This window comes from Leptodactylus fuscus, chromosome 2 (assembly GCF_031893055.1).
Source record: "Leptodactylus fuscus isolate aLepFus1 chromosome 2, aLepFus1.hap2, whole genome shotgun sequence".
Lineage (NCBI taxonomy): Eukaryota > Metazoa > Chordata > Amphibia > Anura > Leptodactylidae > Leptodactylus > Leptodactylus fuscus.
In genome coordinates, this window is record NC_134266.1 from 228,162,007 (window position 1) to 228,184,398 (window position 22,392).

A 22,392-nucleotide genomic window follows, 5' to 3' on the forward strand; every position below is an offset into this window, starting at 1 on the left:
AATGTATTACTATTATTATGGACGGGCTCTGGTATCAGAACCGAGGTCTGAAACAACAAAATGTAACACAAGTTCACAGCACTCCAACAGAAACCGAGTAATGAGCTCCCTTCTATGTCTCCCATGTAACTACTTTCTCCTTCCAGAAGCCGTACATAGACTCAGCCTTCTCCTCAGTCACACAGCGCACTACATAGTCACACCATCCTGTCCTTAGTGCAGACAGCCCAAGCCAACGTCCTCCACATAGTCCGTGCATCACGTAATGCCGAATCACATGACTGCCTCCATGCACTTGTACAGATTACAATATGAATCCCGCCAGGTATCACTCCGCCTCCTCCCTGGTATCGCTCCGCCCCCTCCCTGGTATCGCTCCGCCCCCTCCCGGCAGTCTTTGGGCCAGACTCCTGTTCTCTCCTCCCCCTGCTGGCTACAGACACGACGTCATCGCATTCTCATGGTAACGCGGGCGGGGCTAGCGAATTCAAACTTGAGCGGGAGCGTTAATGAGGACTGGGAGCGTTTGTTAGGAGCTCGGTGACCGGGAGCGGCGGAGAGAGCGCCGAGCAGACGTGTGACTGCCCTGCTACTGCACATGCGCGGACCTCGGCTATAACCGGGGAGCAGTCAGCCGGTAAGTACGGCCCGGGGAGTGAGTGTAAAGGGGAAGTAGCCCAGGGCGAGGTGTGCCTGGGGCTGTGCAGGCCTGGTGGTGAACTCAGTTCGGGGCGGTCAGTATAGGGGACTTAGTGGTGCAGGGACCCGGGAAACCCCGGAGCCAACACATGTGCAGCCCGCCCTGTGTAATAGCAGCAGCCTGGAGGCAGCAGGAGCAGTGTACTAATATTACTTGTATGTGGCTTCTGAAAAACGTCTGTGTCTATATAGTGTGTGTGTGTATAATATATATATCTATCTCTGTATAGGGCCCTATGTTTGCCTTGTGGTGACATGAGGGGGGGCTCTGCCCATAGACACCTGTTCCTATCCAGGGCTGTGGTCAAACCTCCATCTATTTTTCCATAGCTCATAGTCCTGACCAGTCACATTCAGTGAAGCTCCACAAATATATGAAAGCTCCCCATTCCTATCTCTACTCCTGCTGAGACTTCCATTATGTCCCCAGGGCTGCAGGTTATAAAGCCTCACACTGTAGGAAAGGGTTAAAAGCAATATCGTGTAACTCAGGGCTGTGGATTTGTGAGCAGAAAATCTGTAACCTCGACGCTAGCAGCAAAATGGATGAGATTGAACATGAACCATGGCGGACGTGGGTTTTGTTCACATTGGTTATTTTGGTTCAGTTATTACAACATTGATGAAGTTCCACATGCGGTTTCATTCAGGCCAAACAAAGTCTGAAACTATTAGGATATGTTCACATGGCAGAAAAGGTGGCGGAACCCTGTTCCACCTTGTGAGCGTTCTGCGTGGCTAGCCATGATGGGATGCATCATCTGCATTCCGTTGCGGCACCCGCTCCTGAATGAATGAGCCTAAATAGGAGCGTGTCTCAATCCGCGGACGCTGTAGCTGACTCAGCCACGGCAAGCTAGGTCATGTCGCTTCATTTATCCGCTACTAGCTCTAAATTTTTATTAAAAAATCGAGTGGCTCCTATTGAAGTCAGTGGGAGCCATTTTTGCAGGTGGATTTTGAAGCAGATGCTGCATCAAAATCCACCTACAAAAAACTCAGTGTGAACGTACCCTTACTATACTCGCCTCTCCTGGACTCTAGCACAGCTCCATGCTGTCTTCAGGTCTCTTCACTGACGTCAGGGACCACTGAGGCCTGTGTTTGGACCCCAGTGTGTCATGTGATGCATAAACTCGAGCATCATGATGCTGGGCGACCACTAAGGCCTCAGCAGTCCCTGACATCAGTCAGAAGATCTGAAGACAGCCGTGGCTGAGCCCAGGAGGGGTAAGTAACATAGTTATTTTATGTTTGATTATCTTCACCAGGCCTCTGATCATTATATTCTGGGGTCAGAGTATAATGGTGGGGTACTATTCCGTTATCGGGCCAGCAGCAGCGCATTTCAGCACCAGCTTTCGGGACAGCAGTTCAGTTCAGCAGCGGGAATTACAATGACATCCGAGGACTGCTGGCCCGATGCTTGTGCCCAGTAGCCAGTACATCAATGACCCCCCCTCCATCTCCTCCTCCTTCCAGTGCTGCCCCCCAGCTCTCCTTACATCTACCCCGTACCCTCTCCCCGCCACATGACTAAGCCGATGCTGGCCCGATGATAGAGGCCGTGCTTGTGTGTAGTAGGCAGTACATCGATCGATGCCCTCATCCTCCTCTTCCTTCCAGTGCTGCCCCCCAGCTCTTCTTACATCTGCCCCGTACCCTCTCCCTGTAATAGGCCTCACCGTAAATCTTGAGCAATGAATGCTACTAGATAGCCGCCGGACGCTGCAGAAAGTTTGTCCCTCCGGCTCGCTGTAGCTCACCGTTCCTATAGTCGGCGTGTTTCTTGTCAGGGCCTGGATTGAGCCCCGGTGTCTTTCCTTTCGGTCTCGGTACTAGCGCTGAGGTGAGGCCTAGTCGTGTGGCGGGGAGAGGGTACGGGGAAGATGTAAGGAGAGCTGGGGGGCAGCACTGGCAGGAGGAGAAGGATGGGGGAGGGGGGTCATCGATGTACTGGTTACTGGGCACAAGCATCGGGCCAGCAGTCCTCGGATGTCATTGTAATTCCCGCTGCTGAACTGCTGTCCCGAAAGCTGCTGCTGAACTGCGCTGCTGCTGGCCCGATAACGGAATAGTACCAATGGTGGTTCCGATCCTGAACAAAACCACAACACATACTCATTGTAAGAAAAATAGTGTGACCTAAAAAAATCGCCATTAATCATTATTAGGGTTGCCACTTTGATTTAGGTCACCATTGTCCAGCCCTATCTATTACCATGATCTTCTGCATTTTTAGGTAGCATAATATAGGACTATCTGTTAGAAAAGACATGGTAGGACCGACCATATACAATGTTTACCAACATGACACACAATTTTTGATACCGTGAATACGTGTGTGTATAGCATCCTATTTAGTAAGAATGGCTCTCATTTAAGGCTGAATTCACACAGGGCTTTTTGGACCGGATTTTGATACGTGAAGCCGCCTCAGAATTTGGTCCACAAAGTGACTATCGTGGCATTCCGCTCTGGATTAGGCCCAAATGAAAGGGCCTAATCGGGAGGGAGTGTCACGTGCCACAATTCTGAGGTGAATTCTGCGTCAAAATCCGATCTAAAAAGCCCTTTGTGAATTCTGCCTTACAGGTCAAAATAATAATAATACATTTTATTTATATAGCACCAACATATTCCGCAGCGCTGTACAATTTGTAGGGTTAAAATACAGACAGATACATTACAAAGAGAATCATTTCACACAATGGGACTGAGGGCCCTGCTCGCAAGAGCTTACAATCTATGAGGTAGAGGGGGTGACACAAGAGGTAGCAGGGGCGGCATTACTTATACATTGGTCAGACACTTCTGTAATAGAGGTGACTGTCATTACACAAACATAAAACTTTATGAGCCGTCACCAGTCTTGTCCTGTAACATGTGGATGGAGCTTGGACCTATAAAGTTATCCTGAGATGACATCATATCATGTGGGGTAATGTGGGAGCGGGGACAGAGGAGGGTTAAGGGTTTACGTTAGACATTGTGATAGGCCTGTCTGAAAAGATGTGTCTTTAGTTTGCGTTTGAAACTGTAGAAATTGGGAGTTAATCTGTTTGTCCGGGGTAGAGCATTCCAGAGAAGTGGTGCAGCTCGGGAGAAGTCTTGTATACGAGTGTGGGAGGTTCTGATAATAGAGGATGTAAGTGTTAGGTCATTGAGTGAGCGGAGAGCACGGGTTGGGCGGTAGACAGAGATGAGGGAAGAAATGTAGGGAGGTGCGGCATTATGGAGAGCCTTGTGGATGAGAGTGATAACTTTATATTTTATTCTATAATGAATAGGCAGCCAATGTAGCAACTGACACAGACCAGATACATCGCTGCAGCGTCTAGCCTGGTAGATGAGCCTGGCTGCTGCATTCAGAATAGATTGTAGAGGAGAGAGTTTAGTAAGGGGAAGACCGATTAGTAAGGAGTTACAGTAGTCAAAGCGAGAATGAATCAGAGAGACAATAAGTGTCTTTAGTGTATCTCTGGTAAGGAAAGGGCATATTCTGGAGATGTTTTTGAGGTGGAGGTGACATGAACGTGCAAGTGATTCAATATGGGGGGTGAAGGAAAGGTCTGCGTCAAACATAACCCCAAGGCAGCGGGCCTGCTGCCTAGGAGTTATAGTAAGGCCTGAGACTGCAATGGATATATCAGGGACAGATCTATTAGGTGGTGGAAACAGTAGTAGTTCAGTCTTAGAGAGATTTAGTTTCAGATAGAGAGAGGACATGATATTTGAGACAGCAGAGAGACAGTCTCTGGTGTTCTGTATGAGTGCAGGAGTGACGTCACGGGAAGATGTGTATAATTGGGTGTCATCAGCATAAAGATGGTACCTGAAGCCAAATCTGGCAATGGTTTGTCCAAAATGAGCTGCTAAAGCTGCAGTAAAAGCTGCATAGAAATCATAAACCACCTGGAGACTCGCTTCTCAGACCGAAATCTGGCTGTATGTAGATGCTGCCAACATGTGATAGTGGCCAGCTTTAGTCTGCCAAAAAAACAGATCTGTCATGATGGATATTTTTGCCCGACTGTAGACTTGCTGAGCATTGTGGGTATTTTGTTTTTCTTTTTTTTTTTTTTTTTTTTTTTTTTCAGCTGCCCATTTGGGCACTTTAGTCGCTTATGTTGATGGTGAGATAGTCCGGACAGAGCAAAACGGCTGCCTAATCTTATGTCTATGGCTGGCCATATTCATTGTTGTTATTATTATTTATTTATATAGCATCATTAATTCCATGGTGCTTTACATTTGGGGGTTATATACAATACACAGAATATACAGGTAGATATAATACTAACAGTGACTGACTGGCACAGTGGGGTAGAGGGCCCTGCATCTGTGCTTTGGTGAATATTTAGCATCAGTGACTGTAAGACAAAACCCAGAGTGGAGACTACACAGAATAGGTCCATTATATTATCTGTGTAGTCTCCTGGTTCTATTGCATTATGTTCTACTATTAGGCTAAGGCCCCATGTTGCAGAAGATCAGAATTTTTCCTGTTACGTAAAAGTGACTGTGTTTTACAGTACCAGTAAAGTGAATGAGATTCTGGCTAATCCCAACCACGCATTGCAGGAAAGAAAACGCTGCAGAAAAGCTGTTTATTTCTTGAAAACACAGGACGCCGGCAAAAAAAAAAAAATCATCCTACTCTATCTTGATGTGGGTTCTGCAGAGCTGTGAAACCCACGTTACAGTATTCAGCTTCTCAGCTCCATTCATAATGGATTGATCGAGGGGGAGAGGAGAGTGGTATTGCGTATATGTTCTCTGGAGCTACGTATATGAGTTCTCTGGAGTTATAAGGGTGGAGGTATTGCTCCAAAGAACTTCTTTACATAGCGACAAGAAGGGCGATTCACAAGAGGAAAACACTGTAAGGGTGCATTCACACTACGTAACGCCGGGCGTGTATGAGAGCCGTACACGCCGGCGTTACAGCAGGGCTGCCGAACACTTCCCATTCACTTCAATGGGAGCGCTCGTAAACGCCGCTGTTACGAGCGCTCCCGTTGAAGTGAATGGGAAGTGTTCGGCAGTCTGCCGTAATGCCGGCGTGTACGGCTCTCATACACGCCCGGCGTTACGTAGTCTGAATGCACCCTTAGGTTATATTCACACAGTGGAAAATGAAGAATTCCTCTACATTTTCCATCGCCATAGTCTAGCCACGACAGGATGCTGATGCAGTGTATCGACATTATGTTGCTGATAACGGCCGGATTAATGGATCTAATCAGCAGGGAGTCTTGAGCCACGAAATCCGCAGAAAGATCGTGCAGGACGCTGCTTTTTTTTCCACATTCTGTTGCAATCTCTACCTCCCATTGAAAAAATTGGGAGGCGGATTCCGGGGCAAGATCTGCAGCAAATTCCTCCGTGTGAACACAGGGCTCGTTCACACGGGGACAGAGGGGGGCTGATTTTGGTGCGGAATCCACGTCCTAATCCGCCCCCTTACAATGGTGGTCTATGGAAACCGCTAGCTATTTTTTTTCCGTGAGCGGCATGTTGCCCTTTCTTCAGACAGATTCTGTGGCTCATTGAGCCGCGGTGTCAGCCGTTTCGAATAGCACGCACCCATAGGAATGAATGGAAGCCGCCGGCACCGGCGTCCTGCCGTTTAACCCCGTGTGCCGGCTACGTCCATTCATTCCTATGGGTGCATGCTATTCGATTACGGGAGTTTCGAATAGTACTCGCTCATCTCTAGTAGCTCGTACACATTTTAAGTCGTCTTATTAATGACTTCTACAGCAGAAAAGAAATATCCAATCTGGCCAAGGTTGGCTCAAAGGAGCAATGACAGAATACGGCAAACTGAATGTGGCATTTGCTTGTGTTGCGCAGTTATGGCTGCTAGGGGTATGGACTTGCTGGAAGTGACTTGTTGATGCCCAAACAGGCACGTATACACCTATTGCAACAGATGCAGGTTTGTTGCGGAAAGTGCTGGTTTGAAAGATGGTGTTGTATAAAATCTCTATCTCTGTGACCAGTGTGTTAGAATATACCAGGCTGTATACTATGTGTACATTGTCCTCTGTGAGGCCACATGCAGTGTAGTAGTCTCCGATATAAAGTGCTTATATGTCAGGCCCAACCAAGGAACCAAATGTTCAAGGCTACACAGGAACAAGGCAGTCACTTCATTCCAGGGACTGTTGGACTGTGTTCACACTTGGTTCATTGCTGGTAGATTTCAGAGCAATGGAATATTCACATGGATTTGAGAACACGATGCATAGTTATACTCGCCTGCTGTCTCAATCCCCCTTCCCTCATAGATTGTAAGCTCTTGTGGGCAGGTCCTCTCCCCCTGTACCAGTTGGTCCCTGTTAGCAGCGTGCCTGTCTATGTATAATATGTACAGCACTATGCATGTGTTTTTATGTGAATGTATTCTCGGCTCAGACGTTACCACATGGCATTGCCACCATTGAGGGGTTGAGAGCTTCCTGGCAGTGTGGCCAATCCATCTCTATCCCGGGTCTATTGAGGACATTGTGGGCAGTGAGTGAGCTGAGAGTACAGCGGGTGAGATCAGAGCTTTATTAGGAATATCTGGGCATTTATTACATGAATAATTTATGTTGAGCTTTGTGGCTTTTCAGTGTCTGATTGCTGTCTGTATACTCTGTGTAGACTGATGTCCTTATACCCTATGTAATAACATGGAGGATATGTACTATAGGCTGTACAACTGCTGCCTTTATGAGTAGAGACGTGCTCATGTTATAGTTTTATGTACATTACTGTGTATAGTCCATATGTACGCAGGGCTGGGCTAACTAGAGACTTGACCTTCACCCAGGATTTATCGCTATACACATGGTCACAAAGTTCCTGTCTTGTTGATGTGATGTAAACCAACGACTAGGGGGGAAAAAAAAGGCTTTTATGTTTGTGGTATCTACTGGCAGGATCTCCCAACATGCTCTGATAGACTGAGACATTTCCCACTGTATACAGCATACACTCTTATGGTACAGTGTGTTTTATATTGTCCATCTGCATAGGAAGGTATAGCAGATACTTTACCCCACTGTATGGGAAAGCACTATGTAGGTGAATACCGCCCTCGCATATGCCAAGTGGTCCATCATGTCTCACTTGTGCTGGGTACGAGGGACTGTGGCCTATGGATGCCTTGTGTGGTACTCCTGACATGTACATATATAGAGCCGGAGGATTTAGGGGGTCTCCATCTCCTTCTGAGGGAAAGGAGAAGGGAAAGCTCTTTATCTTGTGAATCACAGGGTACCATTCTAGTCTACAGGTCCCTGACAATCGCAAATGGCATCTGAGTATTGTCTGTCACAAGCCCCGAGACATTGTAAAATGTGTTTAAAGGGCTTCTACAACTAAACCAACATTTTTTCTAATTACCACCTCGGAATAGCCATAAGAAAGGCTTTTCGTCTCTTACCTGTAGAAGTGGTCTCCGCGGCTGCTGTTCCTTAGAAATGCCGGATTTAACCGGTATGCAAATGAGTTCTCCACAACAATGAGGGCGGGCTCCAGCGCTCAAACAGCGATGGGAGCATCCCCACTGCTGTCCGTCTCTGTCCAACTTCCAACACCTGCGCAGTATGCTCCTGTATTGAACTGCAAGAGCGGCCTCCCAAAAATGGCCGCCGCCGGCGGCTCTTGCTCTTGTAATTCAATACAGGTGCGTACTGCACAATTTTCAGGAGTTGGACCGATAGAAGAGGCGGGGTTGTAGCTGAAGATGGAGGCGGCACTGGAGTGAGCTCTCGGGCAGCAGTTGGGATGCCCCCATCGCCGTTTGAGCGCTGGGGCCCGCCCTCATTGCTGCGGAGAACTCATTTGCATCTAAGGAACGGCGCAGCGGAGACCACGTCTAAAGGTAAGAGATGAATAGCCTTTCTTACAAGGTGGTCTTATCAGTATGTCCTGACATTGCTCACCATCATACACTGACCACAGCACACAAGGAGATATGCCGCTGACACACAATGATTTTTATACACTTAAAAGATGGGCTCAGCAGCAAGAGCGTTTGTTCTTGTGCTCAGCAGACATGTTTACATAAGATAGTGATCAAGACTTGATGTTTGGGTGATCATCACGCTGTGTAAGATATACTAGATTTTCAAGAACTTGCTAAATATCTCATGTTTTCTCTTGCAGGGAAATGGCGACCTCAATGTTGACCTTGCGCAATGTTTTTGATCAGTTAATTCGCCAAGTGGAAGGTCTGAATGAGGGCATCGAGCCACGTAAGTAATGGAGCATGTTATATTGTCAGTGCTATGGAATGTGCCTCTTGAATGGGAAGTGCGAACCTTTCTGACAATTGTCAAAGAATCTCTTCTTGGAAGTGTTCATTGAGAATTCTAAATATGCTCTTGGGGCATGTTCAGGCAAATTGGTATTTTACTTTTAAATCAATATATCCGTTTACAGTGGGGCTGGCACGCATCGGACGGCTGCAGCATCAACCGAAATTTAATTGGAAAGACTAATGCTATAAGTCAGAATTTCCTTCCTGCAGCATAATTGATTGTCTGGAAAGAAGAGACACTTCACTTTAACAGCGGAGTTCTTACTTTGTTGGAAAAAATGTTTTTTAATCTGTATGTAGCGGATAATGGAATTGAGCAAGTAGTTCTGCTCCAGTTTAATTTACAAGACGGACCCTGCCTCAAGTAGCAAATCTTTAAGGGAACCTGTCTTCCTGTAAATGCAGTCCAGTCTGCCGGCAGCATGTTACTGAGCAAGTAGACAGACAGACAGACATATATATGTAGATGTAGTAGTCATGGACTACTGGACTCCAAAACCTACGAAGAAATGAGTTTTTAGTTTACAGGCTATACAGAGTATCAGAGTCCTTGTTAAATGTCAGTGTTTCTCAACCTTTTTGCAGTGGAGTACCTCTTAGTGAGAATAAGCCCCACAGTGATCACTTATAAATGTTAACAAAGTAAGGCTTTGTTTGAAGACTGTCAGCAGTCATGTAATGGCCCCTTCAGTATACCTGACATTGGAGGCGGCCATTGCAGGCACCCCAGGGAGAGAGTGGTGAGCTACATTCATTACTCACCACTCTGTGCCAGGCTTCTTCCCTGTCCAGGGCCTGATTGTGTCAGTATTTTCTACCCAAAACAGGGAGAAAGTGGCGAGTAACAAATGCAGCTCAGCATTCATGGCCTGGTGAGTCTGTAACAATGCACTGACTGCCTCCAGCAATACCCTTGGAGAGGCGCATTGCACTTTTAAAGGAAAGATGGGCGCCGTGTCTGGCCACAGGGGACATCCCTCAAGAAAGACTTCTGTGCTGAGGTATTCAGCAGGGGGTTGTTTGTGTTTGGAAAATGATGGGGATTTTTAGCGGATGTCCGCCTCATTCCTCTTCATTTTTCACCATGTGAATGTGTTTTCTGGCAGCATTTGTGTGGGCGAGCTCTTGTATAATACCAAGGAGTCTGTGGGCACATCAAATGGAAATATATCTTAGGAATTTGGGCATTTCTTTTTAATGCATGAACTGCCTGTCTGTGATATCTGCAGTGTTTTTGTATATATTTAGAGCTGAGGTCTTGGTAGCATATGACAGCAGAACCCTATTACTAGGTGGTACTGGACAGACCACCCTGGCAATACTTAAGAGTAGAGATGAGCGAACACTGTTCAGAACAGTCGTTCCGAACAGCACGCTCACAGTACGTTCCCATAGAAATGAATGGAAGCGGCCGGCATGCCTGATCTGAACAGTGTTCGCTCATCTCTATAAGAGCATTTTTATTTTCCTAATATAGCTATAGCATGCGTTGGGGAATATTTTTGTAATATACTTGTGTAACCCAATTTAACAACCCTGAGACAATAAACAAAAATAAGTGGAGAAAGAAATATTTTTAAAGAGGACCTTCCACCATTTTGCCCACAGGCAGTTCTATATACTGCCAGGAAGCTGACAGTGTACTGAGTTCAGCGCACTGTCGGCTTTCCCGATGTGGGCCCGGTGTGAAGAGCTTACGGTCCGGTACCGTAGCTCTTCTATGGTCAGAAGGGAGTTTCTGACTGTTAGCCAGAGACGTCCTTCTTCACAGCACAGCCAATCGCGCTGTGCTGTGAGAGCCGGGAGGAACTCCCCCCTCCCTCCCTGATAATGCTCGTCTATGTACTGCGAGCAGGCTAACAGTCAGAAACGCCCTTCTGACCATAGAAGAGCTATGGTACCGGACCATAAGCTCTTCACACCGGGCCCAGATCGTGAAAGCCGACAGTGTGCTGAACTCAGCGCACTGTCAGCTTTCCGGCAGTATATAGAACTGCCTGTGGGCAAAATGGTGAAAGGTCCTCTTTAATGACCGCTATACAAAAGAAAAAAAAGTTCATGCTTGGTCACACTGCCTCCAGAAAATGTATTAAAATAAAGTTTCATTTAATCCAACATGGAAAGTATAATTTACCACGCCAAAAAAACAGCCGTGTTAATGAAGGGGAGAGAGGTGGCTTGGACTAAGGTGACTCAAATGATTTTTGTCAAATGTGTACTCTGTTAAATCAAAGTAAATATGTTAAAGTTATGACTTATAATATGTGACAACAGAGACAAGGGGGGATTGCACAGAATATTTATCACCCCTACACAAGGTCTTGATTCCTGCCCTTGGTCATGCTGGCAAGGAGGAATGGGGGGGGGGGATACAAGAGTGCCCCATGCTTATGATTGAGGGGTCCCAGTTATTTAATCTCCTTTTCACTGTAATGTATGTGGAGACAAGGTTCATACAACTTTCATTTTGGCTCACATGTCCGAATTTCACATCTTAGAATTCATTCTGCTGGCTAAGAATTTTGAAGATTTCCGAAGAAAATGGCAGAAAACGGAGCAAGAGCTTGTAAAAAGCCGAGAGCTGCTGATGAAGACTGAGACAGAGCGCAGTGCCCTTGAAGTAAAGCTGAAGCATGCCCGCAATCAGGTGGACGTGGAGATCAAGAGGCGGCAGAGAGCTGAAGCCGAATGTGAGAAACTGGTAAGGACTCCAAAGTCTCCTTTATGCTCCACACAAAGTTCCATGGACTGTAATTTGACGGATTTTATTCTATTTTTGCAATAGGAGCGGCAGATACAGCTGATAAGAGAGCTGCTCATGTGTGATCCATCGGGAAGCATTCAGCTCAGTGAACAGCAGAGAAGTGCATTAGCTTTTCTCAATAACAGAACACAAATGTCTACAGATGGCAATGGCACTAGAAGGTAGGACAGTCGTGTAGTTAGGAGTGATTTTTGTTGCTTTTTCCCTTGCGTTTATTTAAAGGTTGTTTTTTTTTCTTTTTTTCAACATTATATTTAGTAGATTCATGCTGCCTTAACCATGGGTTTCAGTAAAGGGTATTTTCCGAAGAACATAACCATATTTAGATTTGTGGACAAAAAAAAAAACTCATTTTTGAGAATATAAATAATACTTTTGCTGAGCTTTAAAGACTTTCTCCAATCCTTTCCTTATTGTGTTCAGGTTATCAGGCAAGGACAGCGCATGCCAAAAAAGATTATACAACTACAATAAGGAAATCATGGTTGGGTTTCATAGTATAGATAGGTCATCAATAATCTGCCCATGGACAACCCCTTTTAGCTCTGTGCCATACTGTTCCTTCATGCAGAGCAAGGAGCATGGCGCAGCAATGTAGCAGGCACAAGAGTAGTTCCCACTGTATTACAAAGCTGGGACTTGACAATCTTTCCCAGAGAACACTCGGAAGGTTAACCCCTTAGATGCAAGGCTTTGAGAGAATGGTGTTCCAGTGGTTGTTATACCAAAGCCTTTTAGTTGTCTAGGTATTGTTAGGTTCGGGTTCTAGCAGGGCCTAACACATTGCTGTGTATTGCACAGGTGATCACGTAATCCCATGTTAAAATTCCTGCGTGGAGTAGAGAAAAAAAAAGCCAAGTGAAGTGTACAAAATAACACTGACCACCTTAAAAACATAATCCAATTGGGTTGTCTTTTAAAGGGTTTAAAAAAAAAAATTGTTCATGTTACTGATGGGTTAATAAATGCAGCCATATACTTTTTGCAGTGTTTTGAGTGATGTCTGGGTGTCTCTGTGAGCTCCTGGTATCTTCTGCATTCGTTTACAAGGTTCAGCTTCCTTCTATGTAACTTCCACACTAACCCCTCTCACCTTACCACCCCCACGACCCCATTATATACTTACCTCTCTTCCTTCCAGGCTTCTTCCTGGAGGACGGCCCATCCTTCTTTCCTGCTAGCGCACAATCTTGTCTGAGCGCTGCTCAGTGACGATCCAGCTCTACTTTGCAGGCCTGGGAGCTGCAGGGAGGGTGATTATCAGCAGCAGATGGACAAGATTGTGCGCAGCAAAATTTGCCACACGAACTAGGTTTAATCTACATTTGCAGGGACTTTTTTTTTTTTTTTTTTAAAGATTTCATGTAGGTTGCATGAATATGTAGTTTGTCACTGTGTGTATTTGGGTCTGATGTGTTTGTAGGTATATACACTCACCGGCCACTTTATTAGGTACACCATGCTAGTAACGGGTTGGACCCCCTTTTGCCTTCAGAACTGCCTCAATTCTTCGTGGCATAGATTCAACAAGGTGCTGGAAGCATTCCTCAGAGATTTTGGTCCATATTGACATGATGGCATAACACAGTTGCCGCAGATTTGTCGGCTGCACATCCATGATGCGAATCTCCCGTTCCACCACATCCCAAAGATGCTCTATTGGATTGAGATCTGGTGACTGTGGAGGCCATTGGAGTACAGTGAACTCATTGTCATGTTCAAGAAACCAGTCTGAGATGATTCCAGCTTTATGACATGGCGCATTATCCTGCTGAAAGTAGCCATCAGATGTTGGGTACATTGTGGTCATAAAGGGATGGACATGGTCAGCAACAATACTCAGGTAGGCTTTGGCGTTGCAACAATGCTCAATTGGTACCAAGGGGCCCAAAGAGTGCCAAGAAAATATTCCCCACACCATGACACCACCACCACCAGCCTGAACCGTTGATACAAGGCAGGATGGATCCATGCTTTCATGTTGTTGACGCCAAATTCTGACCCTACCATCCGAATGTCGCAGCAGAAATCGAGACTCATCAGACAAGGCAACGTTTTTCCAATCTTCAATTGTCCAATTTCGATGAGCTTGTGCAAATTGTAGCCTCAGTTTCCTGTTCTTAGCTGAAAGGAGTGGCACCCGGTGTGGTCTTCTGCTGCTGTAGCCCATCTGCCTCAAAGTTCGACGTACTGTGCGTTCAGAGATGCTCTTCTGGCTACCTTGGTTGTAACGGGTGGCTATTTGAGTCACTGTTGCCTTTCTATCAGCTCGAACCAGTCTGGCCATTCTCCTCTGACCTCTGGCATCAACAACGCATTTCCACCCACAGAACTGCCGCTCACTGGATGTTTTTTCTTTTTCGGACCATTCTCTGTAAACCCTAGAGATGGTTGTGCGTGAAAATCCCAGTAGATCAGCAGTTTCTGAAATACTCAGACCAGCCCTTCTGGCACCAACAACCATGCCACGTTCAAAGGCACTGAAATCACCTTTCTTCCCCATACTGATGCTCGGTTTGAACTGCAGGAGATTGTCTTGACCATGTCTACATGCCTAAATGCACTGAATTGCCACCATGTGATTGGCTGATTAGAAATTAAGTGTTAACGAGCAGTTGGACAGGTGTACCTAATAAAGTGGCCGGTGAGTGTATATACACTGCAGGGACAATAATGCAGTTTCTGACTATCTTTTTTTTTTTTTTTTTTTTTTTTCTCTCCCCTCTCCAGGTTATCTACCATAGATGAATCTGGTTCCATCCTCTCAGATATCAGCTTTGACAAAACTGAAGACTCACTGGTAAGGAAGGGATAGAATAGAAACTGGCATAAGAGTCTTATTTCTTTCTTTACTGAGCAGTAGAGGTTAAACATCATTATGATATAAAGCCAAAATTTTGTGACCATTTAACTAAAGCTAGCCATACACCACAGGCTCCATTTACATAGCTTTTAGGACCTTACATTTGACAATAGTGCTACAGTGGTATACCTGTACAGTGGTATATGTAGAAGTCTGCTTTTGGAGCTATACCTGTACATTGCGAGATCCTCCTGAAATGGGATCTTTACGTGTTGCAACAGTGCTTTTGAGAGAGTGCCAAAATCCTACAGTTTTGGGCTGACCACCCAATCTGTGTCAGGGCAGACAACCAATCCCTCATTACTGACTTCAAACATAGCAGATAGTAGAGCACGTGAAACCCCGCCTACCAATGTGCTGAGAAATCCAGAAAGTGAAGAGAGCACAGAGCCCTGCAGGCTGCAGAACAAGAGTTATGGGAACACAACTCGCCTGTTCACTTCCTGGTATTCTCGATGAATTGGTGGGTGGGGTTTCACTTGCTGTCTCACAGACAAAGCCAGCTCGATCTCTCTCCATAGCAGTACATGTTTGCAGTCAGAAATGAGGAAGGTTGTAAATAAATTAGCACAGTATCACTGGAAGATGCACAATATGAAGTTGATGTAGCAGAGCTGGATTTGACAGGTGATGAGAATCCCAAACTTACATGCTACAGGACCACGAGTCAGAGGTAATGGACTCCCTGTCTCAGCCCTTATCAGCAAAATTCAAGCAGACCTGATAACTGGAAGAGCGGGAGATAAAGAACTCAGAAATACAAGCTGCTCTGAGCACTCAGCTTCTCCCCCCCCCCAGCCTCCTGAGAGCAGGGAGCTACATCACTTGTCCTGGGCAGAGAGATAAGATCATCCCCAGGTCTGTGGTTATGGAAACGCAGTGTAAGCAATGAAGTGAATAATCTCAGTTAGCGGCCAAACAAAGTAGTTTTGCTGAAGCTATGTATTTAGGCAAAGTCTTAAATCCACATAAACTAGCAGTATAGATAGGATCCTTGAGATGGGACAACCCCTTTAAACAGCAAGGTTACACTGCACCTATGTTTTCACTATTAGTAAGCGGTCTCAAACATTTAATTTGTATATAATGCTTTTATATATCTTTTTAATAGGATTGGGATTCTTCTCTTGTTAGAAAAGTGACACTGAAGAAAAGGGAAAAGCGGGTAAGTTGGCCTAAAGAATCCAGCTGTCATGTTATGCCATACTTCTGCTATTCTCAAATAATTTGGTTTTCTCTCTAGCGCTCAAGACAACAAACAGAAGGACCTCCGGTTCCCTCAAAGAGAACCCGTTCATTCGGACTGGCTGTGGATCCGGTAAGTCACTTCTCTCCACTGAATCTCCTTTGGTTAGGGTACAAGGTTCCTTGTATAAATATGTTTAAAAAGTATATACGGGTGAGGTTTGTATCCTGGGGCAAGAGTGATAATTGGTTCAGATGCACTGCAATACCATAAACACCCTGTAGACAACTGTGGTGCTGTTTATGGAAGCAAGCAGCCTTGTTTTTCTGAACAAACCCTTAATGCATCTCCTTATCAATGGACAAATGCATTTTGGCTGGGGAATGTAGGCTGCGTTTCCTGCAAAACTTTATTCATTTAGCTATTGCAAGATGACTGAGAAGAAAAACTGCATAATGAGAATACGTACTAATTTTTCCCCTCTGGATTTTTTCTATTAGGCTAATGAGTCCATAGTAACAAAAACAACGGTGACTGTTCCAAACAATGGCGGTATGATTGAAGCTGTTTCCACCATAGAGACTGTGCCATATTATACACGTAGCCGCAGGGCTGGTGAGTTTATATAGATGTTATATTTTAGGTTTCCTTAACCCTTTTGTCGTTGTTCTGTAAATTGTGCTCTAGTTTCTATAGCGGACTTTTTCTGTCCTTTTAGGCCAGCTCCAGCCCTGGACCAGTGACTCTAGTTTAATGAGTAGACAGTTTGATGACCAAAGTGAGGCCGATGTCTGCAGAACTCCACAGAACCACGGGCTGAGACTTCATGAATTTGTTTCAAAAACAGTAAGTTTTGACCAAATCGGCTTTTATTTCAAACCCCCACACACACACACTCTCCCAAGCTTTTTGTTCACTTTCTTTGATTTCCTTACAGGTGATTAAACCAGAGTCTTGTGTTCCTTGTGGGAAAAGAATTAAATTTGGGAAACTTTCTCTGAAGTGTCGGGACTGCCGCGTTGTGGCTCACCCAGAATGCCGCGACCGTTGCCCTCTTCCATGTATCCCTACTTCAGGAAACACTCCAGTTCGTATTGGAGAGGTAAAGTACATGCTGTTCAGGATATTGTGTGCTACCCAGTTATCAAAGCTATAAAACCTTTAGTAAGGATTAAAACAAGTTTATTTTATACCATGTGCACATAGTTATTCCCTATCTGGTGTATGAAGGATAACTTGCCATTAGCAGAATATTCCTTTAAAAAGGAGTGGTCCGGGATCATACAGACATGGCTTCTCCAGAAATCTGCCACTGGGCTTTTTTGTATTGCATCGTGGTGCCATTGAATTGAACAGTGCTGAGCTTCTATACCGCACCCAACCTGTAGGCAGGTGAAGCGCTGTTTTGGAAGAAATCGGCCATGTTTTTCTAATCCTACCATTTTATAAATGTGAAAGTTTGTTTGTGTTCCTCAATCACAAAAAATGGCTGAACGGATTTGGATGAAATTTGGCACATAGTTTGTAACCTCAATTAATACACAGACTACTTTTTACCCCGGTAAATGACATGGCTTCGCGACTGTTATGAATTTTTTGTTCACATACTATATTAGACTGCTCTTGGCAGCAGGCTGATAAAGCCAGGTCTGTTATCTCTCCATGTAAACACTCAGCTAACCCTCAGTCCATTGTGTACATTCATTTGCATATTATCTGATCTGCTCCAGGCAGTGCTGACACACTCGATGGGAAAACTCCTTTAATCCAAATTGGCAGTTTGTTACCTTTAAACCTGCTGGGGGGAAAAAAGAACATCTAATTTGTTGCAAAATTCTAAAACGACGAGAGCTATGAAGGTAGCCAGAAGTCACCGAGTTCTCCTCAAGTGGAACTGAGGGGGATCATCGGCGCCAGCAACATGCTCGTTATATGGCATCCCAGCGAGCTGCTGAGATGCCAGAACAATCACTGGCATAGCTTGAAGAATGGGTTCAGCGGCAGGCCAGCTTAAGAGCTGCCGAAATGCTGGAGCAGGCAATTTGCTTAATATAGGCGGATCATTGACACCAACAGCACGCAGACTAAGTCAAGGGCAGAGGCTAGTTGTTTTTGCAAGTTAAGCGAGTGGTCCAGCTAACAGAGGACAATGAGTCGTGTCAGCAGGCAATCAAAAAAAGACATGTCTTTTTTTCTAACATGAGAATTCCTCTTTTATAGGGCACACTCGCAGACTTTGTTCCACTTTCATCGCCAATGATCCCTCCCTTAGTGGTTCACTGTGTCAGTGAAATTGAACAGCGAGGACTTCATGAGGTAAGAGAGTTTATCATGGGGTTTTGCAAATGAAATCTATTCCAAAATCTGGATGAAGTGTTTACTTCTGCATCCTTTACTCTGTTTACCGCCGTGACTCCACAATATGGCTGTTAAACAATACACTTCTCTCAAATTACCCAAAATCCACAAGCAGGCTCCACATTGAAGTGCACACAGCAGCAAACTGTATAAGCATTGACCTTTGTGAGTAAATTGGTTCCAGTCCAATGGCCCGATGCTGCATCCTTGTGTGAATTAAACTAGGATCTGTAGGAATTCTGAATGCATTAGCTTTATTTAGGGTTTTTTTTTTTTTTTTTTCTTCTTTCCTTAGACTGGTTTGTACAGAATTTCTGGCTGTGATCGTACTATAAAAGATCTGAAGGAAAAGTTTTTGAGAGGGAAGAATGTGCCTTTGCTAAGTAAAGTAGATGACATCCATGCTGTCTGTGGATTCCTCAAGGACTTTTTGCGTAACCTGAAAGAACCACTTCTTACCTTCCGTCTCAATAAAGCCTTCATGACTGCAGCCGGTAAGGACTACTAATGGGTTACACCATGCTCACACCTGTCTCCTGCTGTCCATTGTTCTGATCCAACAGAGGACTAGGACAACAGACACAAAAGGTGCCTGACACACAACATTAACTATAATGGCATCCATTGGGTGTCCATTGTTTTAAACTGAAATAGCTGGAAAAAAATGGTCAGACTTGGAGTTTCTTGCAATCCACATTGATCCTGGCTGCAGTCAAGTTAAATGTGGTGCGCAAGAAAGGTCCTTTGACTTTACTTTGTGGGACAACCCCTTTATAGCATGTTCATAACTCCGCACTGAACCTTTTTATTTAAACATATATTTAGGGTGAATCAAAATTTTGGTTTGTCTTCCACAGTCTGCATATACTGTATGAGCACTACAATACAAGATGTAGAAAGCTATTTTTCTACTTTATGTAATTTGTCAGATTGACTGATGGCTCATTCTCAAGATACAAACTCTGTCTTGAACAATCAATTAGGTTGAGGACACGTGTCGTGTTAGCCACAGCAATATTGTAGCGGCTAACCTAGTTATGTTAAGCGGTGAAGTGTGGGATTTTAATAAATCCAATGTACCCACTGCAGTGCAAAGTGTTTCATGCCGTGGGTTTGGAAACCCACAGCCTCTATAGTGTAAAGGTTCAAAATCACTAGCCACGGGTTACATTCACAGCAAAAATCGGCTGTAATTAGATCAAACCTGAGCTTTGAGAAAAGGGCTGGAAAACGAAGCGGTCGGACAGTCAGTCTGATGAAGTGGCTAAAGGCTGCAGTTTGTATCATAGTGCTTATACATGCAAGCACGGAAGCCAAACTGAGCAAAATGTTTGTGTTAAACCCAATTCCAATATTATTTGTAGCCCCAGATGCATCAATTCAATAAGAGAAAATGTTGCCAAGCTATAAATGGCCTGTGAATGTTCTTGCCTCCCAGTCCATTTCCTAAAATCTACCTCTCTCACCAGAAATATCAGATGATGATAACAGCATTGCTGCCATATACCAAGCGGTGGATGAGCTTCCAGCAGCCAACAGAGACACACTTGCTTTCTTAATGATCCACCTTCAAAGGTTGGTGTTCAGTTTATTCCCTTCACGGGATCTGATTTTCCCCCTTCACCGGCTTTGCACCCCCTCACTCATTTTCTTACTCTATTCTACAGAGTGTCTGAGAGTCCAGACTGTAAGATGGATGTAACCAACTTGTCAAAGGTGTTTGGCCCTACTTTGGTGGGACATGCAGTTGCTGATCCTGATCCTATGACAATTCTGCAAGATACAAAGAGGCAACCCAAGGTTTGTTCCCTCATTCTTCTTTAAAATACTGCTTGTCTATATAAAAGTGCTGCATTGTACTTGCCAATATATTCTGCCCCTGACAGGTGCACTCGGGCCCTTATAATGCTAATACGATATAGTCTCATTCATACAAATCTGGTTAATATATGGGTTTTCTCAACTCTTAGGTTGTGGAACGATTATTGTCACTACCAGCAGATTACTGGAATCAGTTCATGATGGTAGAAAATATGGACCCATCTCACATAATTGAAAATACAAATGTATTCACCACTCCCCATACTCCTGATGTCAAAGGTAAGTGAAATCAATGTGGGTGTTTGTGTTCTTTCTTTTATAGGGCAGCATATGATGGCTGGAGGGAATCTGAGCTCTGTCATGTATAATTTACAGCATGATGCTAAGTCAAGTCCTGTCGGGACTCCTAGGAGAGACCATGAGAGTCCTGATTACCCCGCCCATGCAGAATGATTGACAGCCTTGTGTGTACACTAATACAGGGGGAACTGTCAATTATTGTTTGTTCTATACCCATTTTCTAGGTCTATGGCTAGAAATTTAATAGTTAAAATCATTATTTTACGGTTCGGGGTAGCAGAGATTATTGTAGTGTATGCTTGTGAAGCCCTGCAAGCCTGACTTTTTTTTGTCTGGTGAATCCAATCCAATGTTGTACTCAATGGGGTCCATTGGGCTCCACCTTCCCATTTTCCTGATCCTCCATTTGACCAGAAGAATGGAAACTCTGGATGCAGTGGTGAATGGCATAACTTTGTATTGCTGTACTTCTTTCCTATACAACTTTACACTAAGGTATGGAAGACATGTGACCGTTTCAGTGTGACATGTAAGATCTGGTTTAAAGGGGGCTGTGCCCCTCCTAAGTGTCAGATTGATGGGGGTCCCAGTGGTTGGATACAAAGCGATCAGGAGAACTGGGAATAGGATGTCCCCTCGAGTTCTACCTATGAAGCGTCAATGCGCATGCGCGACCTGTAGTCTAAAAAGTCGACAGACACACACTATGCCTATCCTCTCCTGTTAGTAACCACCGCTTATTTTCTTGCATTTCCAGTCAGCATGTTGGGACCTCTGACTACTCCGGAGCAACAAATTTCAAAGACTCCTTCCACAAGTTCCCTGTCCCAGAAGATGCGCTCTACTATTGGCAAAAATACACCAAAGTAAGTATTACCCTCCTTAGGTGAGAAAATATCTTCTTTCCTATAACTATATAGCTAATGACCACATTGGGTTTTTTTCTTTGTAGGTTTGGAAGCAAAAGTAAATCTGTCAGCAGCATATCACGACAGGGCAACTTCTTTGCCTCTCCGCTATTGAAGTGAGCTGCCAGCGTTCAACAGGAGCAATTGCACATTGTTTATATCCATTATGCTTTGTTTATGGGGTTTTTAATAGTGGGATTGCAAGAGCCCTACAATACTGTAACATTGAGAAGATAATACTGCACAACTAACGTTTTATCTGTATTTCTGCTTTTATTGCTACGTATCGGATGCAGTTTAAAAAAAAAAAAAATAGAATATTTCATTTTAACTTTTTGGTTGATCAGACGTTTTATGTAAACTGTTATGTATGACATGATGCGGCTCTCCCTTTTGTTGGAGAGGATGGTAGCAGTAGTTTTTATGCTGGGGTGTTGATGGTACGGCCCAGACCTTTTATGTATACACCATCATTTTTTTTTAATTTTTTTTTTTTTTTTTTTTTTGTTTGGCTACTATATCTTCAATTGTTTTATACCTGAACTACATCTCCATTGATAGCAAACGTATCTCACCAGAAGGAATACCTTTTAAACCTTGTACTCAGTCAGGGCAGCCTGTATGTGTATTTTATACTATATCACAATTTCTGTAAATACAACACTGATAAATTATCTTTAACCCAATCTCTGCCTCATGTTTATTCCTCCTACAATTCCAGTCTTATAGGAAGACTCCACATATTGAAGGCTGGATTCTACATTCAGTTACGCTCGGTCATGGCCAAACGTCTTTACACTGACGCAAATTTAGCTTGCTGCTTCCGTGTTTTTTCAATCTTTTATTCAGAGGTTTCTATAGTTACTGAAGTACAATTATACAGGTTTCATAGGATTTTACACTGTTGTTCATAAATATGTCAAGTTTTTACACAGATATTTAGTGTTGACCCTTTGGGTGTGTTCACACAGCATACTCTCGCGCTGGTTTTAAAGGGATTCTATCATTAAAATCCCTTTTTCAAAATTTTTTTTTTTCTCAATCACATGTAGGAATAGTCTTAAGAAAGGCTATTCTTCTCCTACCTGTAGATGTCTTCTCCGTGCCACTGTTCCGTAGAAATCCTGGTTTTCGTCAGTATGCAAATGAGTTATCTGGCAGCACTGGGGGCGTCCC

General features: G+C 44.4%; 1 protein-coding gene across 1 annotated transcript; it reads left to right on the plus strand.

Moving 5' to 3' along the window:
- Window positions 1–494: 494 nt before the first annotated feature.
- Window positions 495–21,668, plus strand: RACGAP1 (Rac GTPase activating protein 1). The gene is made up of 17 exons (XM_075265740.1): window positions 495–637; window positions 8,863–8,951; window positions 11,515–11,717; window positions 11,802–11,941; window positions 14,511–14,580; window positions 15,755–15,808; window positions 15,887–15,961; window positions 16,330–16,444; window positions 16,548–16,675; window positions 16,767–16,931; window positions 18,050–18,145; window positions 18,483–18,681; window positions 19,657–19,762; window positions 19,855–19,987; window positions 20,158–20,287; window positions 21,066–21,174; window positions 21,261–21,668. The coding sequence occupies exons 2-17, from the start codon at window positions 8,867–8,869 to the stop codon at window positions 21,334–21,336; spliced, it is 1,884 nt and encodes a 627-aa protein (XP_075121841.1). The 5' UTR covers window positions 495–637; window positions 8,863–8,866; the 3' UTR covers window positions 21,337–21,668.
- The last annotated feature ends 724 nt before the right edge of the window (window positions 21,669–22,392 follow it).